At 41.2% G+C, this 21,219-nt stretch overlaps 1 protein-coding gene across 1 annotated transcript in view; it reads left to right on the forward strand.

Moving 5' to 3' along the window:
* NOTCH2 (notch receptor 2) overlaps window positions 1-21,219 on the forward strand; it is a gene marked incomplete at its 5' end in the record, with an annotated part of 83,565 nt that overhangs the window by 13,292 nt on the left and 49,054 nt on the right. Inside the window, 3 exons of the mRNA XM_080624167.1 lie at window positions 6,974-7,233; window positions 7,930-8,265; window positions 14,754-14,876. Of these exons, the coding sequence (XP_080480293.1) occupies window positions 6,974-7,233; window positions 7,930-8,265; window positions 14,754-14,876 (719 nt within the window). The remainder of the gene's footprint in view (window positions 1-6,973; window positions 7,234-7,929; window positions 8,266-14,753; window positions 14,877-21,219) is intronic.

Consider the following 21,219-nt stretch of genomic DNA (forward strand, 5'->3'; position numbering starts at 1 on the left):
GGACACCTCACACTAGACCATGTCACCCAAGGCTCTGTCCAGCCTGGCTTTGAACACTGCCAGGGAAGTAGCATTTACCACTTCTTTGGGCAACCTATTCCAGTGCCTCACCACCCTCGCAGTAAAGAACTTCTTCCTTATATCTAACCTGAACTTCCTGTATTTAAGTGTAAACCCATTACCCCTTGTCCTATCACTACAGTCCCTGATGAAGAGTCCCTCTCCAGCATCCTTGTAGACCCCCTTAACATACTGGAGGGCTGCTATGTTGTTTTAAGAACAGGTAGAGCATAGATTTTAGCAACACTGCTCACTGTTTTCTGAGCGCAAGAGTCTGCTGCAGATGGGTGCAGGATTCTCTCTGTGTTTGATGTGGGGCAGCAGGGCCCTGAAGCAGAGGCTTTCCCTATGTTTGGCAGCTGTGGCGTCTCCCAACTTCCCTCCAGTGCCCCAGTAACAGGGAACAGAAGCAAAACTGTGCCAGGGAGACAAGCAGAAATGAGAAGGGAGGGAGTTTGGGGTAGGGGTGTTCCGAGATTTAGGGAGGAAACTGAGCTTTGCTACTTCTCGTGCTTTGCAGGCTTTAAATATTGGATTTTTGACCTTAGCATTGTTGCTTATTTTTTTTTCCAGAAGGGATATCAGTACTTCTGTATGAACCAAAGTACTACTTTAACACCAGTGTCTTTTGTCTGGTCCTGATGATAAAAATAAAAAGGACAGTGGCAACCATGGCCTGTTTGCAGTTCCTAGTCAGATGAGGAGACTGCTGAAGTAAGCTGATGCCAAAAGGACAGTCTCCTTCAGCACATCCTTTCATGCCCAAAGTTGTCATGGTTTGTGCAGCTGTGTGTGTGCTTCTGTGCCTCTTCAGTCAGCAGCATTTTTATGACCATGTGCAGAAATCTCTGCACAATTTACATTGTATGATACAGTTACTATCTCTTATCTGTAGAATGGCAACATGAGGACCACAAAGCATGCTAAACTCCAAGCAGTAACAGCTTGACAGTAAGGTGTTCAATTTTAACCCCCTGTACCTCCAACCCCTTTGCCAGGTTTTTGACCTACCTTTCTTTCTAGCTGGATCTTTATAAATTAATTGTAATTTGGGTTTAAGAAGACTTCTGTGGCTGAAGGCAAGATCTTAGACTGCAGAACTGCTTCTGAGACTGCAGGCAAGTATCTTCTCAGGATCTCTCCTGGGACTAATCATTCCTAGACCAGTCTATGGGGAATACCCGTAGGAGACCTTATAGCAGGATGAGGCCTGAAGAGTTTTCCAGAAGAAGCTAAATGCAGAAGTTGTCCCTTTCTGAGAATGGGCTGCCCTTTCCTGTTTCCTTCTGTCTCCTTTCAGAAGTTAAAGGAGACCCTTGAGACAAGGCCAGAGGGGAAAGGGGAGAGTACACACACATTTAGCTTCAAATCTGGGAACAAAGTGGTGATCTGAGTTACTCAGTTAAAATTCTATTGTGCAGATCAAAAAGCTCTTCAGAGATCTGATGGTCAGAAAAAGCTGTACTGAACCTTCCCTGTTGAGACTTGGATAAGGGTACTGTGGAGTGGTACGTTGTAGAAGCACTTTCTGTAGACTGGAAACAATAGCTGTGTACTGCTTTAAATGCAGAACAGAGAGGCCGTCCCATCCCATAGTTTGCATTCAAAGTATGACGCATAAATGAGAGCCTTGAGACATGGGAAGGAGCGTTTGTAAAACTAACCAGAGAATCCTGTTCTCCCTCCTGAGAGGAGGTGTAGGTGTGGGAGTCAGAACCCGGGAGCCAGAGGGAAGTCTGGTTAAAATCTGTAGCGAAATAACTGAGACCCTTCTCACGTTAGTCATCAGACTGCATTTTTCCCCCAGCTCCGTTGAAGCATCTTCCAATCAAAGTGAAGGGAGTGTTGGGTTGAGAAGGGGGAGAGGCAAAACTACTAGGAAATTCTTCCCCTTGCTTTTTAAATTAAAACCATCTGCTTCCTTCTGTGCATCTCCAGATGATATCACTGGGCCTGAATAGGAAACTCCCATGAAAATCCAACATCTGGAAGACTGGTTAAAGCAGTCTATAAGGTGTATTTGAAGAGACTGTCCTATGAATGTGCCCAAGAAAATATAGCACAGCAGATGAGGAGGTTTTTCCAACAGACCAGACATTTTCTAGAGGTCTTTTGAAAGCAAGAGAGAACCAAGTATTGGGAGGTAACTTCAGTGTACTTTTGTGGCGGAAGAGCCAAAAGTGCAGCTTTTGTGAGTCTTCTACTTTCACTTTGTAGTGTTAGGTTGTTAGAGTGAATGTAGCTCTATGGATTTGTGGATACTTCAGCTTTGGATAAATACCTTTGTTTTGTTTTTGTCTCTTGTTTAGCTCCATGAGAGCCTGAGCTAAGGCAAATGCAGGCTGGAGACAAGAAGGAGGAGGGAAAAAAAAAAAAAAAGGCTGAGCTCAAAAGTATTTGTGCTGGAAAGTAGCCCAGAGAGAGTAAAGGAGAAGCTTTAATTAGAAGCAGCTGCATAGCTGATGCAGCCCACAGGACATTTTCCCATTTCAAACTCTCTAGCTTTCAGTGATCGTGATTTGAATTAAGTTGCATGTGAAATTTGTTCTTAAAAGATTAAATTCCTGTTGAAGTAGGTTAAGAGACCTCATATGCTTCTAGAAAGTGCCAGAACAAACTTCATCTTCCTGTTGCTGTTTGAGTGTTAGATGGAAAACTGAGGAGAAACAGTGGCTTTTATTTGGAAAAGATTGGATTTCCTGTTCTGAGCATGTCATTTGGAGCTGACACAAGCTGCTACAATTTTAAGCTGCTCTGTAGACAAGTGGCTTTTTTTTTTTTTTTTTTTTTTCCTTTCCCTTCTCCTAAAGAAAACTTGAAAGAGTAGGTTGGGATGAGAGCAGAGCAGGGGTGGTGGGAAGCTGGAGTTGCTGTTGAGGATAATTATATCCTTTAAAGAAGTCTGGACGTAGGCCCTGCTTTTTTCAGTGTTTGCCTCTATTTTTTAGAGACACAATGTGGTACCCAGCATGAATCAGGGGCAAATATTTGCAGTTTTATCTACACCAACATTTAGAACTAAATTACTAGTATTTGTGCCTAGAAATGTTGATGACAGGAGACATGGTTGAAAATTTGGACTGTAGGTTTTTTGTTCTTTAACATTCAGAAAGGATTGCACTGGATTGCTGGAGGGGAAAATGGCATAACTGTCTGACCAAGCACTTCTCCTGGAGGAGAACAAAATGGTGGATACCTGACCTACCATCTTTCCACATACAGTCATGTTCCCTCTGGCATATTCTGTAAGGCTTTGTCCTTCCAAATATAAAGAGCTAAAGCTGAAAGAGATTTTGCTGTTCCCTGTTGGAGTGCTCCCTCATGTTTTTCTGATTAGCCTCTGAAGATACCAGAACAAGCCTGGTCTTGGAGTGCTCTTCAACTTTGTACCAGAACATTTGTGTACAGACTGCTGGACCATGTGGGTGATGGTTGTGAGTTTTGTCTTAGAGCACAGGTCTCATCTTTCAAATCTTACCAGCTATACTCTTAATCAGTGTCTAGGCTCTGTCCTTGCAGTTACCTGGGAGCAAAAGTTAAATGTATCTTCCAATATCCCTGAATGTTGCAGGGGGAGAGGAGTGTATTTGGTGGTTTATTTGCTTGTGGACAGCACATGAGATGTTCCTCTACACTTTCTAGTTTGCTTTACAGCCTTTCAATGAAAAAGCACTTTAAGACTTATCTTTTATGTGTATTTTGGTTTATTTTGTATTTGTTGGAGTGGTGGATGGTGTTGGAAGGCCTCTTGTTTATCTGATGAGGTGCCCTCAGTGGGGTTCTGTGAAGTTCTTATTTGTTGCTCACTGTTTCATGATAGAGAGCTACAAGTGCATGGCCTGTGCCTGCTGCTGTTAGTCTGGGGAGCTTGGTGTACTGCTAACACTGAAGGCAGCTGAGCTGCCCAAAGACCCCCATCACTGGTGGTGGTGAAACTGGAAGAAATACCTATTACAAAGATCTTCAAAGCCTTCTGGGACTGAAGTTCAGTTTGACTCTGCACATTCATCAGCTGCATATAGATGTCCAGAAACATGATTTAATTGTAGTTAGCCAGACGGTCTCTGAGCAGAGCTAGGCAGTGCTCTGTGTGCAGGCTTGAATGCCGTGGGAGTTGAGCAGTTCTCCAGCTTCTGGCACAGCTGTCTTTGCTGGGTGCCAGATTTCTATGTGATTGAGCTCTACAAAGCTATGTAGCCTGCTGGTGTTTGGACCGATTTCTAACCCGTATCAAGGAGGGATTTGGGATGTTAAATGAAGCGTATAGAACTGACATGGTTTAGGCCCAGAATACCCGAAGATTGCCTCTTGTGTGATGTGGCAGCACCTCACACTGACAGCCTTCAGCTGTTACAATGAGGATGGCACAAAAGGTAGAGGACATTCTGAAAACGGTATTGTCTCAGGATTTGTTTTCTGTAACTTTATTAATCCTGCCTTGCCCTGGAAAAACTCTTTCATGTCTGTTCTTGGGTACAAAGTTGAAAGTATTAAGGTATGGTGAAAGGAGCCTAATTTGGGTGTGGAGAAAAGTAAATTATGATTATGCACATCTATTATATGACTTTCCTGCTTTAGACATGTGGCTAAAGCTAGTTAATAAATTTTAACATGAGAAAAAACAGTTGTGGTCATCTAGTAATGACCCCTTGCATAACTCGGATAATAATCTCTCTGAGTAGCTGTGTTTGAACTAGCGTGCATACACTTTCTGAGACAGCCAATCCTGGTGTTCTTTTAAATAAGCATGAGTGATGGAGAAATTCCACTGTGACCTTAAACACGTTGTTCCAGTTGTTTCGTTCTGCTGCTGAGAAACTGTGTATAGGTCTCTGTTTGAAGATAAAAATATTTCCCTATTTCTATTTTGGATTTGTCTAGTTTGAACTTCTTATGCTCAGTTCTGTTATCCCTGTACCTTCTAGATTGGGAATTATGGTTAAATCTGAGTTTTTGTGCATACTTGGAGCTTTTGATTAACTGTCTTCTTCCCTTTTCCCTTTGATGAATAGACTGAAACACCTGAGCTTTTTCATTGTGTCAAGAGTTCTCTATTAATCATTGCTGCTCACTTCTTGAAGTTTAGTAAAGCTCTTCCTTCTTAGAGAGCAGACACCAGAACTGATGTAATGGTTGTGCCAAGTGAAATATCAGATGTAGCATAATCTCGTTTACCTCCTACCTGATATTTGCTGTTTGTACATCTAAAATATTCCTGGCCTAACCATTATGCTAGGAATTCACATTCAGCTGACTGTTAGGAACCCCCAAAGCAAATCTGTCTTTCCCAGATCTTCCTCCTGTTTTGGGGACAATGCTGTGTATGTTTTGTTTCTAGACATATGACTTCACCATGCTAAAGTGCACTTTATGTGCTGACTGCCTTATTAAGCAGTTCATGTTACTACTTTCTGTCAAGAACTTGTCTTCACTCTTACCTACATGTTTGACCAGCATTGATGTTTTCTGTTGTTATTCGTTGATAGAAGTGTTGAATAGCATAGGAACAAAGGGAGATCCCTGTAGTACTCTATTTAAAACACAGCTTCATGATTGTTCTTTAATTTTTAAACTGAATTTTAAGGCCTATCCAGTTAGGTGTGGGAGTTTGTTTGTTTTCCAATCTACCATACATTTTAAAGTGCATAAGTAAAAGGCAGTCTTTTCACTCTTACGTTCTTGTCTGAGGGCTAGCTAGAGACTTGTGTGGTTTTTGCAGTTGGAATCTCTTCCCTTTGGATTTCAGTAACTCTCTGATGGAATAATTACACCTATCCTGTTCTGAAACAAAGTGTATATAATGTTCACCTCTGAATTTTTGCAGTGAAATATATGTTCTCTCAGGCTGTGTATATTTTGGGTTACTTACCGGTTAAAGCATGTAGCTGTGCATAGAAAAAGTACAAGTGGACAGTCCTGTTTTGTATGTTAGGTGTTATTTTTATCTAGCATGTACTGTTGCAGCTTTCTGCTACCTGGAAGAAGAAAATGGAACTGTGGGATGACACAGAGGTGGGGTTTGCAGGCTTGCTTGCCTGGGTCCTGTATTGCTGGAAGTTAAATGGAAAATTTGTAGTACAAAGGCCATTCAAAAGATGGATTACAGCTGACAAGTGTATTCAGGCTGTATTGACATAAGTTTAGGTTAGAGAGAAATAACTGCAATTATTCTGCAGTCGCAGATCTTTGTATAAAATATTGCCCTAGCTGTAGATAGTGTGTGTGTACTCGTTTTTCTGTGGGAGAGAGAGGAACAATGACCTTGTCGTTAGGGTGCTAGCCAGGGGCGTGGGAGACCTGACTGCAGAGCTTGCGTTGCTAGCTGAGTGCAGACTTCTGCATGTCACAGTCCCAGGGGCACTTATCAACATGAGGATAACAGTATATTCCTGTCTCACGGGAGTGTTGCGGAGAAAGATCTGCTACAGATCCTCAGGCCCTTCAGACACTGCATTTGTACAAGGTTTATAAATATTTTGGAAGATGGATAATACCTACGGTTAATAGCTATTATCTAAACTCCTTCTTAAAAAGAATGCTTATTAAAATGGGAGTGGGTGCAAGGAATCATTACTTGGCAGTTCTTTTAATACCTAGGCTTTTACTGAAGTTTTGAAGGGAAGTGCAAGAATAAGGTCCTGCATTTGATGTAACTCTGACTGTATGCAGTATTTCTTCAGTTTGTAATGAGTGATTTCACAATTTAAACTTGTATTTTCAGTGGTTTCATTTGGGACAACCCCAGAGAAAGGCCCTGTTACATTTATGACGTTAGCATTTAGGTCTGCTACTGTTACCATTAGTTAAGACAAATTCCAAGACACTAGGGGTCATGAAACTTCATTCGTGGTATCTTCCCAGGATGGCAAGGCTTCAGGTGAATGTGCTGTGAATAATTTCTTCTCTATTGCAGGTGTCGAGAAGGCTTTCTTGGAGACTACTGTCAGTACAGAAACCCCTGTGAAAGCAATACCTGTAAGAATGGGGGAACTTGTGAAACTACATCTCTGATAGGAAAGGCTACCTGCAAGTGTGCTCCTGGGTTCACGGGAGAGGATTGTCAGTATTCAGAATCGCACCTCTGCTACATGTCCCAGCCCTGCCTGAATGGAGGAACTTGTCATCCCCAGAGCCAGGACACATATGAGTGTGTCTGTCCTCCAGGTTATACAGGTGAGGTTCTGCATTTGTACTTCCAGACTCTCTTCTTTAGAGAATTACTTCATCCTGGAATGTTCTGGGGCAGTCATAATACACTCAAATTTACTAGCTCCAGCACAGGAAATGAGAAAAAGTCTAAATGACTTCATGACCAAAAAAAGCAAAGGGGGAGAGAGGGGTTAGGGAATCAACCTTCCCTACCCTTTACACGTAAGCAGAAAGACATTTAGATCTTGTGGCATTGTCCACATGGGAAAACTGAGCGCAGAAGCTGCTCTGAAGTGGTTTTTAGTCTTTGAATTCAGAGTCTAGCTTCTAGAAAAAGTGAAGTAAATTTGGCAGCAAAATCTTGCTATGGGAAAATTATAATTGGGTGCCTGAGGGGAAGCATGGAAACTCGCGCTTTTCATTCTTGAAAGGGACGTAGAAGAGTGACTGTCAGTGTGTAGTATGATTTCAGGTCATGGGTTATTTTTATAAATCACAACATTCTATATCTTGTTGCTACTTTGCAAATAAAATGACTTTGTACTGTAACCACAAATTGATTTTTTTGTTTCAAATATAACACTGTAAAATGCAGGCATAGTTTTTTTTTTAATAAGTTTAGGATTTAGAACACTAATCACTTTGAGGTAGCATGAAGGAAATACTGTTTTCCATAGAAATAACATTTCATTAATGCAGTGCTCTGTCTCGATCCTACAGGGAAAGATTGTCAGTGGATTGATGCCTGTACATCTCAACCTTGTGCCAATGGAAGTACATGTACTGTATCTGGAAATAAGTTCTCCTGCATCTGTCTGCCTGGCTACACTGGCCAGAAGTGTGAGATAGATGTGAATGAATGTGCCACACCAGGCCTTTGTCAACATGGTGGGACCTGTGTCAATTTGCCTGGCTCATACAGGTGTCAGTGCAAGCCAGGCTATACAGGACATCGCTGTGAAAGTGTGTATGTGCCATGTTCCCCATCACCCTGTATGAATGGAGGAACTTGTCATCAAACAGGTGACTTCGCTTTTGAGTGCAACTGTCTGCCAGGTAAATGATGATACTTCAAAGTGCTTGGTTTTGTGGTTTTGTCACTGCATTCCTGGATGTATTTGTCTGAAGACTTCTCTTGGTTTTTCTGTGTGATGTTAATGTAATATAAGGTTCAAGGGAGAAATCTCAGCAAGCCAAGAGTTAATTTCCAAGTATCAGGATTTAGTAACATGGAAGGGAAGAAATGAAGAAGGCAAGAAATGACAGATTTCTTCAGAACCCTGTTAAAGGCAGAGAATAAGTGTAAGAACTATGAGGTAAATGGAAGAAGATTAGGGTGGTATCTCTAAAGCCCATTTGGAATGCAAATTTCCATGAACCTCTACAAATGCATAGATTTGTGGTCAGTAAAGGCCACAGTTAACTTCAGTGCTTGAATGAAGATGAACACGTCTCCCTCATTCTCAGTCTTTAAGCCTAGAAAAATACTGGGTTCTATTATCTTCCTTTTCTCCTCCAGTTCCTCCAAATTTCGAGATATTATTTCCAACTCACCACACCCTTTCTGTCCTGTAATTATCACCAGATAAATGATGCTTACTTGTTTTCTGATGCTGTTAGCTGCCCTGAGTTCAAATGCTGTGTTCACCCACAGCAGGGGCGATATGCTTACTCAGGGTCATGGGCTATATTGGGTTTGTGTGTCAAGCTGGCCTCCAGTCAAGAAGGGACCTATCTCTATAAATGACCATATGTCATCTGGTTGGGACCCTGGTGGTCTCATCCTATCCTGCTCCTTCCCATCCACTTGGATACGGACCACAGGGCAGTATTAGTTGTCCTTGCATGTTAGGCTGTGGGTTTGTTTTTTTTTTTGGCTGATATTATTTTTTTACTGAGTAATTCAACTCCATGGGAAACTGATTGTTTGAAAATGCTTTTGACTAGACTTCCTACTTAAGTGTATTTCAGTTTGGCACATGAACACTTGGTGTGTGGTAATCTAGAAAAGTAAACTCTGTTCCCTTAAGCATTTCTCTGTTGTTATTTATGTGAAAGATGTAGCTGCCATATACTGTTTAGGATGAATGTAGAGTGACTGCATTGTCATGAGGATCATCTGGAGCAGCAGGTATGTGCAGAAAGAGCATGTAGAACTTGTGAGAAATACTGTTTTTTTGGAGACCTTTGTCTTGAAGTATTTGCTCAAATGACTTTAAATGTACCTTGCCAACTTTAGTTAGTGCCTGCACAACTTTCTGGGTTTTCTGAGCAGGCATGTGACTTTTGAAGAATTTGGGAAAGTCAATCTTAAAATAGAAGGGATGTATCAACTTTATTTTTGTGTGAAAGCAACCATTTCTAGGCGTGCTTAAAGAAACAGTGCTTAACCGTACAGGGTCTTTGAAAATGCTGTATCTTAACTAATGGTTGCTCTTGATGAATTTATTGATCTTGTGCTTTTCATCTTTTTAATATGAAATTGTAAATGAAGTATCTCAGGATTATCAGGCTTGATTAGAAATGCAAAAGTTTTTTAGTCAGATCTGTTTAGCGAGGTCAAGGTCTCGTGCAGAAGCAGTGTGGCTGGGGGAAGAGGAGAAGACAGCGAAGGTTGAGGGACCAGATCCTGTAAAGCTGATAAGAAAGTTAGCTTTCGTGATGCTCTTACAGGAGCGCGAGACTGGGTAGGAGCACATTTTCCCTCAGACAGGCGTGTGGGCTGGCTAAACTATGGTCAGGAAATGAAAATGAGGTTACTATAGTAACAGCTACACACCTACACTGCTCACACACATTTTGGATTATTAGCTGCTTTTTTGGACTTGTTACACAACATTTATAGTGGGGGTGGGTTAATGCTGCTTTGAGAGCCTTCACTTCTGTGTTTCCTGTATTTGTTTAAGTTGGCCATGTTGTTTTGATGGCTTGATTTTTTTTATTTTTTTTTTTTAAACAAGCCATTTGAAAAACAGCAAAGAAAGGGAGAGGTTGGAGAGGCCAAAATGCTTACATTAAACCCTTTGATAAAGGCAAGGCACACAGCCATTTCTTCCCCCTTAGTGCAGCATGCAGAGCAAAATTTCTGAAGTGTTGGAAAAGGTTCTGTCTGGGAAGGAAAGGTCAACAGAAAGAGAGCAAAAATGGTGGTCTGTTGCACCCAGGGAAGATGTGAAGATGGCCTCCTCATCTGGAAGAGAGTTCCAAGATTATGGACTAAAAATTCCTCTTTAGACTCCCTCTCTGAATTGGAGCAATGCCGATGATACTGTGACTATAAATGGAATTGCTCTAACCCTTCTTTCTGGACTGCCTTAAGATGTTGCCATTGCTCAGCATTATGGTCATAGAGGCAGGAGGCAGTTACATCTTGAATTGCTGGAATGGTTTTTGCTATGATTTTTTTATCTTGTGACCTGTGAAACTGCTATAAATAAACTGATCGTGCCCAAGCAGCAATTTAGGCATAATTAGGTTACTCCTGGACTGGTCCTGAAATGGGTTCTTGTTTCTTGTAGGTGTTTTCTTGGCTTTTTGAGTGAATTTCATTTTTTGTAAATACAGATACGTGATAATGAAACCTTGAAAATGTGATACCCCTCCTACTCTGCCCCCCAACCCGGAATTATATGTCAGAGCAGCTTTTTCTACAGTAGGACAAGTGATTATGTAGAGTGTAGTCAAGCTGCTATTTTAAATTCTCAGGTTCCCATTTCACTTGTGGTTTTACACAAGCAAATTTTGCATTAGGTAATTCATGAAGTCATGTGTGTTAGAAGTCAACTTTTGGGGGCAAGTGTAAGTGAAGAGTTACATACTGTAAGTATGACATCTGTATGAAAGGTAACTTCATATTTTCCATTTGTCTAGCATCATTTTTCCTCTGGGCTTTGGTGTTTTAGGTAAAAACAAGGTGGTACACAGGTGAGCCTGTTAGGTCAGTCATAATAGAGAGTTGTAGTAAAAAAAAAAAACAAACCCAAAACAATCTGTGAAAGACTAAACCTGAAGCATTAGCAACTCCCTTAAATATAAGAATGAGCTTGTAGTTACAAATATCTGACAAAACCTGAGTTCATTTGGCAACTAACCTTTTAATGGAATGTTAAACAAGTCAATAGAGGAAGTTCTTAGCTGGGAAAGTGATTATTCATTGTTATCCATCAAAATAATTACCCATTAACTAAGATAAGGACCCTAGGGAATTCCAAGGGCTTGTTCAGGAAACGATCTGTCAGGCTGGAGCAGGCTGTTTATGAGAGCTGGAACACTTCCTGGGAAGAGGAAGTAACCTCACGCCAGTTCGTAGCAGAGCGTTACACGGCACTGTATGGTGAGCATCATGGATGGGGTCTAGCAGACATACTGAAATACTGAAATTCCCATGGTGAGGAAGACTGCTTTCTGAGATTTAGAGATGAGCTGCATCCTGTGCGGTGCGAGGTTCTGCATGGCTGCAGTCTTAGAGTACCAGATGGTGTGTGTGCCTCTCTGCTCTGAGTGAGCTGGGTCTCCTACATGGAGTAGCCACGTAGATTTCAAGAAGATGAATTGTTGGAGTTGCATCCAGGCAACTGCTATTGGGCACCTGGTATGCATAACCTTGCTTCTGTGTTGAAATGATATAGGTCAGTTTTAGTACTCTGAGATCTCTAATACCTTGTCAGTTTGCAAATAAACTTGACATTTTCATTAAGGTATAATTTCCTGACCCCTTAATTTATTGGTCCTGCAGAAAGGTGTAATTTATAGATTGAAATAAGGCTAAGGATTAAGATTTGGAGGGAATTGGATTATTGTGCTCTGTAATGGGGTGGAGTTTTCAGATGACATAGGAGTGAAGATATCTGCTTGTATCAGTCTGTGTACTAGCAGAGGAACAACCTGCTATTAGCAGTGGGAACACTTTTCCCCTTGAGGTTCTCATTCCTTAGTTTGATGTGCTTGGAGACATGGAGTGAAGTCAGGATATGTATTGCAAACTGTTCTTTTGGAAAGAGAAAGCAAAGGACAACATGCGAGTTCCAGCACAGGGGGGAACAGGAAACAGCATCAGGTGTCCAGATACTTCAAAACAGTGAACTCTGGCTTTGTGCAAGAATCAGGTTATGTAACTGCAAAATCATACTGGGACCCAGCTTCAGAAAAGCTCATGTGTCTCAGCAACTTCATGCTTGTTGTGCTCCAGTATAGATGCATTGACTCAAACAACTGTGACTAAAGGACTGATTTTAAGAATGAAACTAAACCTTGCTAGGGCAGTTCAATTTACAAATTAAGCAGATTGCAGTACTGTGGTGTATGTAGAACTTGAAGAGGACACAAAAATCATGCTTTTCCAGCCTTGGATGTTCTGAAGCTAAACCAGAGTTGTTCTTCAGAGTAAGAGAAGTTTAAAGGAAGACTGGGAGTTGAGAAGTTACCAGAAAGGAAATGTGTGTTTTCTTCAGGTGTGCAGTCAAAATAGTGTCATCTTCACCATTTCAACCCTTCCTGATTCCCTTTCCGTTGGAGATGTCTTTTGACTGATCACACTTGTCTGTGGGTCATTTCTCTTCAAGCTTTCACTACATTGCCTTTTTTTTTTTTTCCTTTTTTTTCTGTTCATAGTCTACTGTGACTGATGTTATCCTTTAGCTTTTAGTGTGGGATTAATGGTTTTCTACATCTGCATGAGATGCTTGAGGATCAGCTCTTAGATGATAGTATAGCTGGTTAAAATGTGAAAATGTGTAATGACTCGGTGAGGTTTTAGTATTCAGGTGACTTCCATGCTTTATTACTATTTATTATTATTGGGCTGCTCCAAATTTGTGTACAGTACAGAAAGATAGTTTTAAATAAATCCCTGCTCTTAGGAATTTGTGTACTAGAATGTAGGGTAGGTCTTCATATTGTCTGAGATGAAGGGGTAAGAACATAAACCTTTTACGCCTGTGGTTCTGGGTGTATTTCCATGCTAATCACATTGCTGACTTGAGTACCATCTGCAGTCAGTGGGGTGTCTCTCAAGCTGGAAAGCAAGCTGATAGGACACCCCTGTGTTTTACAGTTGAGCCTTTAGTTGTGCATGGTAGCTTTATACAGTTTTAAATATAGTGATCTGATGCTGATTGTGTTCCTTGGTAGCTGATCCTCAGCAGCTTTTGCCAGGAAGGTGCTGTTGTGACGATTAGGAATCAGGCTAACCATGTTATATTTCTTCTTCATTTTAACCTTCCCTGCTGCCATGATATTTGCAGGATCTTGGGCAAAGGTAAGAGAGGCTTTGAAAGGAGAGGGTGCTGGTGCAAGATGCTAATGCACTTGTTAAAACTTGGCAACAGCACTCTACTTCTGACTCTTACCTGTAGTATTGGAGAACTTTAAGTGGTGGGAATGCATACGAATCATCTCAAGTCTCTTGAGAGTAGTGGTAGTCTGGAGAAGCTGTCAGAGCTTTACAGTCTGCCTCATCTGCCACACAGCACGATCTGCGTTGGACCAGATGTTGCTTGGAAGGGTCTATGTGACTTAACACAGATGTTACGGAAGCATTTGGAACAGGGCATCAAAAGTAGAGGGGTTAAAGCATAATTTTGGATGAGAGGACTGCGTCATATTAATATTACATTCCAAAGCAGTGAAGAGGCAGAGCTGCTGTTTTAAATTAATGTGTGTGTTCTGGAATCATTTATTTCATCCACATTTGCATGCATCCACTTGTGCTTTGATAAACAGCACTCTCATCCAGCAGAAATGGCAAGTTTATTTAATGAAGCATGAAGTAAATCAGCAGAGGAAATTGAGGGGAAGATGGACTATTGATGATTCCCTTCCCTCATGTCCCCACCTCCCCTTATTTGAAAGTAGAGGGAGATCTACAAGGGTATTTTGCCATTGTGGCTACATTCATTAGAAGCCTTGATTTTCATTGAGGAACATATCTGGTTTCTTCTGCTTTTCAGTCAGGGCTTAGTATATAAGTATCACTTGGATGATGGCTGATTTGTTGATTGACAGACTTAGGTCTAGCACTTAAGAGGTCCAGATCAGGAATTTGGAAGCTCATTTTCAAAGCATAGAAGATCTTTCTCCGACATAGCTAAGGTGTGTGAACTATGCTGAGGTATTCATAAAGTGAATGCCAGGCACTTTTTTTGCCATGGGAAAAACTTGTCCTGGTTCTTGCTCTAACTGCTGTGTTTGGACATTGATGAGCTTACATGATAGTAAAATGTATGTCTTGGTCTTTTGACCAAGTTTGCTTTGAATGACAGCGCTCATTAGTCGCTTAAAAAAACCCCAACACTTGTCTTTCTGGTGAAAACCTACTAGGCCATCTATCCATGGCAATAGCACTTTAACTGTGTAATCTGACCTGCATACTGTCAGCAGAGGCATTTAACGAAGTTTGTGGTCAGCATGCTACATTGAGGTTCACCATGATTAGGTTAACAGTGCAAGTGTTCAACAAAAAAAGGGGAGAAGCTATATGAGGGATGAGTTCTCTTCAAAAGAGGCTGGAACTCCTTTTCAGTCTGCTGTGTTTCTGCTTTGTCCAGGTTTCGAGGGAAGAGTCTGCGGGCACAACGTTGATGACTGCCCAAATCACAACTGCCAAAATGGGGGTATATGTGTGGATGGTGTGAACACATACAACTGCCGCTGCCCACCACAATGGACAGGTATGTACTATGGAAAGCAAATGCAGGACTTCTGGCCTTCACCCAGTGTACAACTGGAGTTACATACCCCTGAAGGCAGCTCATATCTGTGCCTTGTTCTGCAGTCTGGGGGCAGATGCCAGTGAAACCCTTTAAAGAAAACTGTGCATCAAAGCCACTGCAATGGAGGGCAATTTCCCATTGCATCAGGCAGTATTACGGGCTTATGTGCGTGTATTTGACAGACAGGTACCATGGTTCATGAGCTGCAGTGTAGTGCCAATATCAGAGCTGTGCTTCTTGTATGGATTGCTTTGTAAGAGGATATGAGTTTTCCAAAAGTACAAAACATGGCTTTGCTATTATGGAGGTGTGCATATAGCTGTGCTTTGTTGATATGTTTTGGGGGTATTTTTAACCTGGGATAATGATCCTTACGTAGGTAATAGTAACACTGCTGAGGAACAGGTCAAATCTGAAAGGAAACATAGGTGGGAGAAAGGGAGGAAAGAGAAGTGTATGTATGGGAAGCTTTGTTTTTGCTACAGTTATTTTCCTGCTGTGACTAATTTTTATCTGGAGTTCTCTGACTAGCACAGCTACTTTTGCTTCATAAATGAGTCTGCTTGAGTCTGTAGGGGGGAAACGTGTGAATTTCAAGAAAGTGTTATGCACAATATAAAGAAGCAGCTTACAGGAAATTCAGTGTCATATTTAGTCACAAAATGTCTCCATACCTCAAAAATAAACAAATACCTCCAGTTTTGGTGTGGGTTTTTTTGAGTCATACTAGGTATTCTTAGCTGGCACACTTTTTCAGTTGCATATAATTTTGCCCATCTTTCAAAATTCGTAGGTAGAAAAAACCCCAAAACCTCAATAACAGCCCTAAAACTGGAAAACTGAGTTATGGACTCAATTTTCATTTTTCCTTTCATAAAGTAGATGGGGATACTTGTGCTGAAGTTCCTTCAAAACCTGAGAAGGCAGTTCAAGCTTAGTTTCGGAACATTTTTCTCTGTTTCTAGGAAATATTATCTTTGAAACCTGAATATCTTGCAGTGAGCGGCACTACGTGTGTAGTTCAGACAAATAGACTGTGAGGAGTTTGACTACTGGAGACAGGGGCTTTATGTTATTCTAGCCTTTCTCCTTGGCAAGCATCATTCTCATTATATACCAGGTGTCAATAACTGCAAAGGAGGCTGCCAGTTAAGAGCCCTCATTAACTCAAAAAAAATTATATGTTCTTAAAGCAAAGTTAAAACCACATAAGAGTGAAATTCACCACTGCTTGCTCTTTGAAACTAGATGTAAATAGGAGAAAATGAGTCCTCTCCTTAATGAGCAAGTACACTTGCTTCTATACTGCTTCTCTGATCTGTATGTCTTTAAAGCCTGCAGAAAGTGAAACCTGCAAAGGAAAGCAGAGAGCTTGGTTGTGGAGCCAACAGCCCTTCAGTGACCCCTAAAATCTTGTTCCATGCCACAGAAATTATAAACTGTCAGTAGTAAATTAATCTCAGGTTTATTTCTGAAGCATAGAGGGTATGATGGATCATGAGCGTGTACCATATATTTAATCTACAAGGGATTATTTTGCTTTGTAGGGGTATCATAAGCTTAGCTTGGCTTACAGGATTTGGGTGGATAGCTGCTGCCAGATAAGGATGACTTCTGCAACTCATCTGGAAGAGACCTTGGTGGTAATAGGCTGTGATTCTGTTGGTTTTGTGGTGGATTGTCTCTTTGATTAACCACTGAAGTTGTTTGCAATGCAGTTGTGGCAGTTCCCTCTCTGAAGCTCTTATGGACTCTGATTAGCTTTGGGAAAAATTGTTAGACCTGTCTTGTGCCATCTTTATTCTGTATGCATAGTCTCTTCAGAAAACCTTATGTGCATGAAGAGTGCTTCTCTTTGGTGAAAACCTGAAAAGACAGCCAAGTCTTGTATTCCCATGGCTTTCTAAAACAATTTAATGGAATGGGCTTTCTGAGAATTTCCTTTGTTTATAGTGAAGTTAAGGTTATCATCACAGCAGTAGTTTTAAGTGGTGGCTTCTCAAGGCCGTTGATTTTTCTAGACTTAGGAATCAGGTCACTTTGGAACTAATCCTTGTTTCACTTCTTAGGAAACAGCAGCTTGGCTGTTTGTACAAAGAGGGTTAGAGCCTTTGGGGGACTGAATTGTCTTGTTTGGAGTGAACGGTGCTGGTTTCAGTGTTCATACTAAAACATGAGTAACTTCAGAAGTAGCTATGCATGTCCGTACTGGCCAGTGTTTGACACACGTAGAGCAGTAGCTCTGTGCATCCACAGGATGTATTGGTTATACGCATTCCAGTGCCTGTGCAGTGAAACAATCTTGATCAGCTGGCCTTTAAGAATTCATTTGTTGTATCTGTAATATTCCACTTGCCCAATAAATGTGCTTGCAATTCACGTCCCATGATGCCCCAAAATCCTGTCCAGCTCAACAGTGAATGCAGCCATGTGGTGTGAGTGGAGTAATGTCATGCAAGTCATTTGAATGCCTCCTGTTCTCATGTCCTGCAGGTCATCCCAACAGTGACTCTGCTCTGTCATCTCAGTAGCATTTTCTTAGGAGAAGCTTGTTTCTCTGAATAGACTTCAATCCCTTTCCTGCATCTTCAATTAAATACCAAGAAAATGCAGGATAACAGTACACATCCAGCTTGGAGACACGAGGGGTGACACTAAGGCAAGGCAAATAATAGTTTGGAGACAGACATGACTTTTTTCAAGGTGAAACTGATGCTGACAGGAGTAAACTACAATAAAAAAAAGAGTTACTCAGCAATAAGGAAATGTTGTGTAAATGCAGACCTGTCCTTTGCACAAACATGGTTGTAACATTATAAATCATCTCTAAGGTAAGTGAGAGGGAAGAGCTGAGCAAACAACTCTTTCCAAGTCTCTCCTGATAAATGCTTATAACCCAACAGTTTGAACTGTGAGAACAGATACTTCAGAAAATCAAAACTTTCCAGTGAGACCTTGAGGTTAGAGGACATTGTGTGCTGCTTGGGGAAAAAAGAAAAGGCCCAAATGCGCATGTTTCTAAGTAAACATCATCCAAAAATGAAAGTATGTTAAATTTTCTAAAAATAGGTAACAGTGTAGATGTGCTGCCTTCATAAGGGTTCCACAGCCTCTTCTTTGAGGTACTTACTTGTCAAATAATCTTGGAGAAGTTTAAATTGGTCTGCTTGCAGTTTCAGTCTTTATTTAATGTTTGCGCTGTGGATGGTGATAGAGTATGTTTGCATAGAGAAATGAGTCCCATTCCATGCTAGAAAAATCAAGACTCTGCTGCATCCGATGAAGAATAGTTTTGTGTAAAGTAATATTGAAGCATCCTTTACTGAAACAGAATCTGTCCCAATTCCTTTTGGTAAGCACTTGCCTCTTGGAATTCCCTGACAGGTGGTGGGCTGGACTACAGAACTATGCATTTTTTATTTTTGTTTTTAACATACTTTTTCTGCTTGCCACTAGAATCCAGCTTTGGAGACACTGTTTGCTTTCAGTCTGATTTCCTGTCCTCAGAGCTCACCACTCCTTTCTTGTTGAAGCACTTGCCTTCTCTTTCTCATTTTGCTGCTTTTTCCGGAAAGATAAAATCTTGCCTTTCAGTAACAATGATGAGAAATTCCTGCTGTCAGTAATGTTATTGCCACCTTCCAAGTTCTCCTATTTCATATGGTTATAGTGATTGTCAACCTCATAAACTTGTAACTGGCAAGATGATCTTGGATGTGTTTTGCTGAAACTGGCCTAGATCTTTCCTGTTGCTGAGTGTTAACTGATTGTTTGTTTGTTTGTTTAGGGATGACTTTATCTTGTCTCAGGCTAAATTCTTTGTCAGAATGAGTGTGCGTTGGGTCCTTTCAAGGCACGATATTGCAGCTTTGTAACAAAGCCCACCTTTTCTTGGAAATAGGTCAGGATGCTTTTGTTGAAAGACTTGAGTCTGTTCTGTGCGTGGCAGGTTAGAGAATTTGGTGTGGTTTAAATGTGATTTGAATCAAAATTAGCTAAAAATCCTTGCTAATGACTGTGCCACTGTGAAGGCTCTCATTTATGCTGATGCTCTGCAGCAGTTAAACCAGCCTGATGGGCTCGCTGCAGTCTGAGGAAGAAGGTATCTTTGCCTTCTCTCACTGCTCCCTGCCACTGTCCGCCTTCCCCTGAGCTGGCTCTGGTATTTGTTGGAGCATGCTGCTTTAACTCACTAATCTAGTAAAAAATCCTGTCCAGCTGCTTTTTGGTTTTGTGTGTATGTGGGATCAGGAATTAAAATTCACGAAGCAGTCTCATGGGTGAGCGGATGCAGAGGAAGCGATGGCAGTCCAGGGCTGCAGAGCCATGTGGAAGTCTAGAGTGTCCTTCCACAGGACACGGTGAAACCAGCTGAGGATTTCAAGGCTGCTCAGGCATTCCAGACTACAATTCATAGAAAGGAACAAGGCTTTGTTTAAAATGTACTTTTTCACTCTGTTGATCTAACCTATGCAGCTTTGTGTCAAGAAAGGTGACGAGAATTTGAGTACTAAAGTGATTCATAATATAAAATTCTGTAAATGCTTTTGTTTTTCTTTACTGAGAAAGACTCCTACTTCACTGTTGAAAGCTTGCAGGGTTTAGAGGATCACTGTCAGTCTGTTTGGCCCAAATCACCTTTCAGGAGTGGTGCATAGCAGAGATTAAGATTTGTATCCTCTGTTGAGTTAAATCCTATGCACAGTTTGTACCTGAATTGCCGCATAAGGAGTTGTGGGATGAGTCTCTGTGTTTAGGGAACACACTGTCCACACAAGTGGGTTTTGGAAGACCTACATTATAGTGCTTCAGTTGCAGGCTTGGCCTACTTGCCCCCTTTCATTATTTTTACCCCTGTGGCTGGGAAGGGAAGACTCCCATGGCACTTGTATTTATTTAGGCTTTGTTTTCCCCTGAAAAGGGGGCTCCAGTGAACTGTATAATTTAAAATCTAGGCGACCTTTGTCTCAAGGGAAGCACGGTGTGCTAACAGCTGACTCCAGCATTGCGAGCTAGCTTAAGAAGCAAATGTTTGTCTTGAGCAGAAAAGCTCTTCAGGCAGCAAGGCCATGCTTTTTAATTAAAATAGCTGTTAGCTTGGTCATATGCTCTTAAACACTAGCACAAGGGTTACTTTTTCTGCAGAACTTTAGGCAGGAATTTTCAAAGGGTGGAGTTAAGGGTTTGATTTGTATTTAATTAGAGTAATATTTGCTCCCTGTCTTGGTTTTCTTTCAAAATCCCAGCCTTAAACTCTGGGCAAATGTGACTTTTCTTTGCTAAGAAGGGAGGATAAACATCAAAAGGCTGTCTTTTAACATTTTAATGCAAGATTGTATGCTCTGGTATTTTGCTTTTTAATGGTTTCTTTGCCAAATTCCACTTTCCTCAGCTTCTATATCACCAAGTATACAGTAATAAGCCATTCTAACTTAGTGTTCAAAAAAATACTGCCTTGCTGAAATACTTCAGAGGCTTGAAATGTAGAGGAACTAACTGACACTAGGTGACATAGACCATAAATGTTGAACATGCCAGTCTCCTAAATGAAGAATATGCATCCTGTTTTTTCTATAGGGTATTGATTATTACCTACCAAAGCGTGCTGTTGAGGTTGCACTCTGGTTCTGATTGGCATGCACATACAAAATGTGCCAGGAGCAGTCTCTACCTTTGTATTAGCACAAGGAGGCTGGGTCGGACTCCCATAAGAAGTGCAGTCATCTTTCTCAGTTGTGTAGCAATGGTAGACTTTCTGGTGCCTTTCCAGACTTTACTAAAAAGCATAGTAACCTCTTTGGTGCTGGCTGAGATCCATCTACACCAAACTTGGCAAATGATTTGCTGGTGATTTCCTGTCACTACATACAGTAGTATCTCCAAGAGAGTTCTCTGAAAGGGGCCAAGAGGGATTACGATTCTTTTTCTTCCTTCATGTTTGAACTGGCAGATACAAAGGGAGCAGGGAGCATGTGGCAGCCTCTGGAGCCGACAGCTCTAAGCTTGAATGTACAAATGATTTGAAGCATTAGACATAAACTTTATCCTGGATGTTGTTTGTTTCTTTTGCGTTGCTTGATTTCAGAGTCATGCAGAGCATCTATTTCAGTGACATTAGAAGTTACACCATTAGTCAGTACCTTTATATCCAGTATAGATTCTGGAACACCTACCACTACCTCCTGCTTGTTTTGTGCTGCTTTCCATTTCCCATCAGCAAGAGGTAGCTGTAACAAACCACCTGAGGTGTTAATAGCTGGACTGATCTGACTACAGAATGACAACATCCAATTTAGACTAT

The sequence above is a fragment of the Psittacula echo genome (assembly GCF_963264785.1).
Source record: "Psittacula echo genome assembly, chromosome: 7".
NCBI classification, from domain to species: domain Eukaryota; kingdom Metazoa; phylum Chordata; class Aves; order Psittaciformes; family Psittacidae; genus Psittacula; species Psittacula echo.